Genomic DNA, 6,571 nt, shown 5'->3' on the forward strand with positions numbered 1-6,571 from the left:
CCCACCATATTAGGGAAAGATGATATTTTATTGAGGAACTCTCAAAATTCAACCATGTGCAACGGTCGTCCAGGAGAGCAGGACTATATTTCACATCAGGTAAATTCTTAACCTTTCCTCTTTACTTTTTTTTCTTCCACATCTACCCTTCCCCTCACTAATATTATGTCCAAGCAGTGATTTTAAATTCATTGGTCCACAAATAACGAAATATCCCCTTCATGTGATCATTGATCATTCATCTACTACCAGTGCCAACAATGCCATTCCATTTATATAGGAAAGCTAAGCCATCCCCAAGAAACGACATACTGCAACATCAAATGTATTACAGATACGCCGCTTCAGTCCATGAAGCTACATTACAGACCTCGTCAAGGGCTCAAAGAGGCTCAAAGAGTACACACTTAAACAGTCGGTACAAAAAATTTCATCCTCAATCGACTTGAACACTCGCTGCTAGGTACTTAGGTACTAATCTACTACTCGTCGTCATCAGCCTTGGATTTCTTCTTCTTTTTCTTGGATTTCCCCTCGGTGCCCGTCTTAGGATCAACAGACTCGGCGTCGCGGTTCTTCTTTTTCTTCTTCTTAGGGGTCTCATCATCGCCATTGGCTTGCATCTCCACATCCTGCGGCTCCTCAAGCTTGTGCTTCTTTTTCTTCTTCTTCTCGGTTCCAGTTTCAGCTTTTGTTGCGGCATTCTCAACGTCCATCGCGTCACCGTTAGCCTCAGCTTTGGACTTCTTCTTGCTTTTCTTCACAGATGCGTCACCATTCTCTTTGCCTACGAATGAATTTTTGGGTAGACAATTATGTTGGATTGATAAAATAAAGTAAGCAAAACCGGGAGACTAATGAAAGAACAGATCTATCCTTACCGTCATCATCCTCTGTGTTTGTCAAGCCATCAATAGCAGCTTTCATCACATCAAGGTTCTTGCGGGGTGCGACACCCTTATCGTAGAAATCTAGCCTCTCCTCAACTTGTTCACGCAGCTTCTCACCAAAAATGGAGCTACTCATATCTGGAATTCATAACCCCGTGAGAAAACCAATCAGAAAAGGGGATCAGAATGTGTTACGTTAGCAAACAAAGCTCTTCAACTAACCTGAATAGCAGTCAATACGTGAAGCAATGGAACATTTGTTTGCAAGGTATCGAGCCATCCTTCCCTTGTTCTTGGTTGATGCACGACCAATAAAAGATGAGTGGAATATGAGGCCATACTTTGGTGTGTTTCCACGTGTTTTCAGAGCTCTGCGGTACAATTAGGAAATAGGAAATGAATCACAAGGTTTCAGAAGCATAAAGGACTATCTTCGAATACTTGAAAGAACAGTAAATAAGGTGCTCTACATAAGCAGTCCAAGTATCAAGTACCTGAAGAGTGCCTTTTCAGCACCCAGTATCTGCAGAGTAGAAGCAGGGCATTTTGCAAGATTTGAAAGACTGCCAGCATGAGAGATTAGCCGAGCTCCAACCATTTCACCAATCAATGACGTCAGGTTTGGAGCAATGTCATTCATCTTTGTCACCAGATACTCATAGAGATTTTTACGGTACTCGGATAGATTCATGACCCTCTGAGCAAACTGTTGGACATTGATCAAATCAACAGGTGAAAGATCCTGGCCTAATAAAAATACAAAGGAGATTGAGTAAGCCACACTGTCACCAACCGAACTAAAGAGAAGCAAAATTAATTGTGGACAGATTTGTTACCCATAGATGCCTTTGCTGCCTCAACAATTTCTTTTGCCTTGTCTTCATCTCCAATTAGATCCGCTAAAGCTGGTATGTCCTTCTCTGACAAGTCTGATTTGTTTACCACAAACTTGGCAAGCTTAGCATAGAGGTAATTGTCATTCACAATCTTGACCAGCTCAGGAAAATGCCATCCATACCATTCCCTGCATTATAGATTAACAGCCGTTTAATATCTGTACAACTGCCACCATCATCCGTATATATAGGAGTGTGGAAGTGAAGTGAATACTACAAATATACAAGAATGGAAGCGTAATGAACAAACATGGATTGAAATACCAATACCTTGAATATTACAAATACTTATACTAGTTACACAGTGAAACGAAAACAAGGTGATTCCTAGTGCTGACACAACATCTAAACTGAAGCATAGAACAACTGAACAGGTTAAATAACAGAAAGGGCGAGTAACCAACCTCACTCTCATAGAGAAGGAATTGACATCCTTGTCAAGTGTATCCAACAGAAAGATCGCTTGAATCACCATATTATCCACACGATTCACATTGAACTTCACCTTGGCCCTGCTATAGCTATGTCCCAGACCTAGCTGGGCTTTCTCCAGGTCAGATGGCTGCAACCAAAAAAAACAAAAGGAATAAATAAATAAACAAACAAGAATGAAATTAACACTGTCAATACATCTATGGTGCACAGAAAACAGTTGCAGGCTGATGAACAGACCCTACTACAACCGTACTATAAGTCTATACCATCAGCTATATACAAATCTGAAAGATGCCATCCGCTCTATACTGACCAAAGTCATGCAAGATCAGATTTTGAAGTTACATGATTGTCGTTTCACCAGGACTATTAATTTTACCACTGCTAGGGAAACCTCTGATAAACAACCAGTTTACCAGTGCTAACTGTTAAAACATCCCAGAGCAACACTGCAAGCAAGATGCCATTGACCCTAGTAGTTTACCAGTGCTAACTGTTAAAACATCCCAGAGCAACAGCGCAAGCAAGATACTGTACAATTGACCCTAGTACAGTCTGAACTCCCTATCAAACATACAACAGAAATAGGCGCATTAGTAAATCCATCACCTTGAGTTGCTCAATGAATTGATCGAAATGCAGCCGCACTGCACGAAGCAGTTCCTGGACATAGTCGTTGGACTGGCAAGGGATTCCGGTGGCCTCGGTGATGTGGGACCCGACCTTGGGCTCCATGACGCCGACGGTGAACTTGGCCTTCTTCCCCTCCTTCACCTTGGGCAGGTTGAGCTCCAGGAAGTTCCTAAGCTCGTCAGTCATGATCCCTGAACCAACAAAATCAGCACCCACACATCATTGGGCCGTCACGGGAGACCAAAAGCAGGGGACTTGACACGAGGACTCCACCGGGAGAGGAGGCGGGAGGACACGATACCTTCGGAGATGGCGTTGCACTGGTTGAGGGCGTCGACGGCGGAGAGGAAGGGGGTGAACCCGGCGAGCTTGACGGCCTTGCTGAACCGCTTGAGGTCCAGCACGGTGGAGCGGACGGCGTCGACGCTCTGCCCAATCTCGTCGATGCCGTGCGCGTGGAAGAGCGCGTACCCGGACGCGGACTCGAAGAGCAGGTAGAGCGCCATCTCGCCGCGCGTTCGCCGGCGGCGGCTGAGGGGTTTGGGAGGGGGAGGCGGGGGAGGGGTTAGGGTTTTAGGGAGAGGGGAAGAGGGGAATGCTCTTCACGGGGGGCTTATTTATGGTGGGCTCTCGTTGATGTCTGGGCCGTTCGATTGGATCAATGGTCGATATCGAAACCACTTTTTTTAAACTAAATTTAAATAGGTGTCAACCAAACACAATGGCGATGATTTGTGCCATGCGCGAAAGATGTGGGAAAAAACTCGTGATTTTATTTTTGCAGGGTTGTAATTATCTCAAATATAAGATTTGTTTGCATGTTTCAATATATATATAGTGTTAGTATTCATCACCCAGGGTTATATATCCAATGCGTGTTTTTTACTATGATTTTACTACATGTCTAAAAGGCCCGTGTTACAAAAAAGTGTTGAAATGTTTTCTTTTTGGCGAGTGGAAAACTTGTATTAGACCCCAATAGGATTACAATCATAAGTAGTAGCAAACTCCAAAGCACGTGGCGGAGATGAAAAAATAACCAAGTCATAATTCTAGCGTAAATGTAGCTACGAAGTCACTAACTTTATTCTGGGATCTGCGAACACGAGTAATAGTAGTCTCCTGGAGAGACATCAATTACTTAATCTCCTTCACCAGAAAAGCAAAGATTGATTTGTCAATGTCATAGTAAGATAGACATAATGGAATTATTTCTACATGCCATATTAATGGTCGAAAAAAATAAAACTTGGTTGTGTGTAATAACGTGTCTTATTTTAAGATTGATGGGGGTATTCAGGGGCCTATTCGTTATGTTTTTTGTAAATTTGGAGACATGTCAGTCCATACCAAATAAAGATGGTCACATTGTCTCAAAAAAATAAAAAAAATATGGTCACATGGAAAGAAGTTTTATTCGCGGGAAGACAAACTTAACTTATAATAAAAATAATTACCAAGTGAGCATCAAACATTGGATATACATCATCACTTCACGGGGACCGATAGCTGATTGCAAACCGCAATCTAATATTTAGAGGTTTTTGTGATATAACATTTATCTGGAATGGGAAAAATAGTCTAAAGTCGACTATTAGTAGAGTTACGAACATATATGGTATCATGTGGTTGGCTGGTTGGAATTAGGGGGAGGGGGGCATGTTGTAAAATCAGAGGCAATTATTGGGGATTGTAGGGAAAATGCCCTCAAACCAACATCTGAAAACACATTGTCCGTAAGTCTACCAATTTCGGTCTAAAGCGAGAGGTTGTCGTGATGTGGATGCAGATGATGGTTGCATTCTTCTCCACACAAGTGATGTTTTTGTTAGACTTGTATGAAATTCCCGCTCGCCTTTTATTACTTTTTTAATGATTTGAAGATGCTCATCAGGCCTACTGCCTGCCACTCGCCTTTTATTATGAAATAATGTCATACACTACTACAGATCCAAAATAGCACTGACCCCTCGTCATTGATCGACCCTTGACCACGTGTCAGTGATGAGATTTAACACCGAGCGACCTCCCAAAGGGTATCCCTTAGCACAATCCGGTCTAAAATTGACCGGTTAATTATAGAGTGTCACCATGATCAAAATGGACCGACGGTATTCGCTGACTAACCACTATATTTGACAAGTTTGTATAGCGTGTTTATTATCTTACCCTTTGCATTTCCACTAGCCAGTGTTGTTCTGTGTGTGGCCTGTTATAATCCTTCGTCCACTCCTTATCTACATTCCATACCTTCAATGTCACCATCGAGTCCCTCCTTCCCTTTGCCTCCCTCTTATTCCTCCTCTACCTCCAACCGCTGATCTGTGGCGGCATGGAGTCCGCCTTTTCCTCTTCTGTTGGAAATATGAGCAATTTACCAAATAACTTTGCTAACAGAAATACTAGATAAAGCATGACTAATATAGCAGAGATAAAGCAAGTCATGCAATCTGACAGAGAGAAGGTAAATAGCATCTACATATATGAACTTGAACTAAACACAACTAGAACAGACACTGGATGAAGTTGCATATATGAAGTAGAACCTAACATATGTAGGGCAGAAACTAGAGCAAAGTACTGTGGCAGGACATCTAATAGAAAGAGCAAGAACACATACGGGACAATAGCAGCAGAAGCACTGGACTTGGGGTCGACATCCTCTCCAGCCATGTCGTTATTGAGGTTGTCGACGTCGGGGAAGAAGTCGTTGTCGGGGAAGTAGTCGTCGGAGACCGTGATGAAGAAGCCAGTAGTCGCGCGGAGCGCTCCCCGAAAACCTTATCACCCTTCTCCCGTACAGGACTCAAAAGGTGCGGTTCCGGAGGCCTACTGTCTCGACCTGCGGTGCACGCCGCAAGCCGGGATGGGGAAGATTGTCGCAGCATCGCAGTGCTCAGGAACCTTGTGGCGAGAGGAAGAGGGTCTTCTGATGTGTCTCTCTGGAGAGGAGCGACCTCTCTTATATAGGCATAGGAGAAGGACGCGAACAGGCTGCGACGGGAGGTGAAGCAATAAAGGGAGACAAAGCGAACAGGCAGCACGCGAAGAGGTGCACCGTTCGTATTCAGTCTCCACTACAGCAAAACGTTTCAGCTCCCGTGTGACCGTTCGTATACCCGTCGTGCGTGGCAAAAATTTAGACATCGGCTCGGCTCATTCCCACAACCCGCGATGCGTCGCATCGCGTGGCGTGGCGTGGCGAGGCGGGTGGCGGAGGAGGAGCGCGCGTGGATGTCCCTCTTGTTCTCATGCTCATACATGTGGGGAAAGAGCCTCCCTTATAAAGAGGTTCAACTCCCTCTAAACTAGTAATGTGGGACTAAACTTTAGTTCCACCTCTTTCCTTACACGAATGGGCTGCGTGGGCCTCTATGATTTATTAGGAATTCATGAAACTGCTATTGGGCTAGGCCCAAAATAGACAAAATTCCAGCAATCCCCCACCAGATCCCAGAGGCACACAAAATTTGCCTTTGGTTCCAAAACACTGTTTTATATACCGGTACTAAAGTGGAGACTGTTAAGTTGAACTTCCACCTAAAAATCTATGCTACACTAGTAAGCAACTTGGACAGTGGACTGGGCCTTGAACTGCAAGTTTTCTGCGAATCTAGCTTCACATAAAGCCTTGACCGATACGTGGCTACCGTGGGTCTTCCCCGCGGGTGGAGTTATGCGTCATACTCCGAGACCTTTCATGAGTTTACTAGAGAG

General features: G+C 44.1%; 1 protein-coding gene across 1 annotated transcript; it reads right to left on the minus strand.

The window, feature by feature from the left end:
- Nucleotides 1-246: 246 nt before the first annotated feature.
- LOC125535829 (nucleolar protein 56) lies at nucleotides 247-3,437 on the minus strand. The gene is made up of 8 exons (XM_048698899.2): nucleotides 3,156-3,437; nucleotides 2,831-3,045; nucleotides 2,191-2,348; nucleotides 1,727-1,914; nucleotides 1,385-1,637; nucleotides 1,113-1,261; nucleotides 882-1,028; nucleotides 247-787 (listed from the first exon to the last, which is right to left on the minus strand). Exons 1-8 carry the CDS (start codon nucleotides 3,358-3,360, stop codon nucleotides 483-485), a joined length of 1,620 nt encoding a protein of 539 aa, XP_048554856.2. The 5' UTR covers nucleotides 3,361-3,437; the 3' UTR covers nucleotides 247-482.
- Nucleotides 3,438-6,571: the final 3,134 nt, after the last annotated feature.

The sequence above is a fragment of the Triticum urartu genome, chromosome 2A (assembly GCF_056163025.1).
Source record: "Triticum urartu cultivar PI428250 chromosome 2A, HENAU_Tu73, whole genome shotgun sequence".
NCBI classification, from domain to species: Eukaryota; Viridiplantae; Streptophyta; class Magnoliopsida; order Poales; family Poaceae; genus Triticum; species Triticum urartu.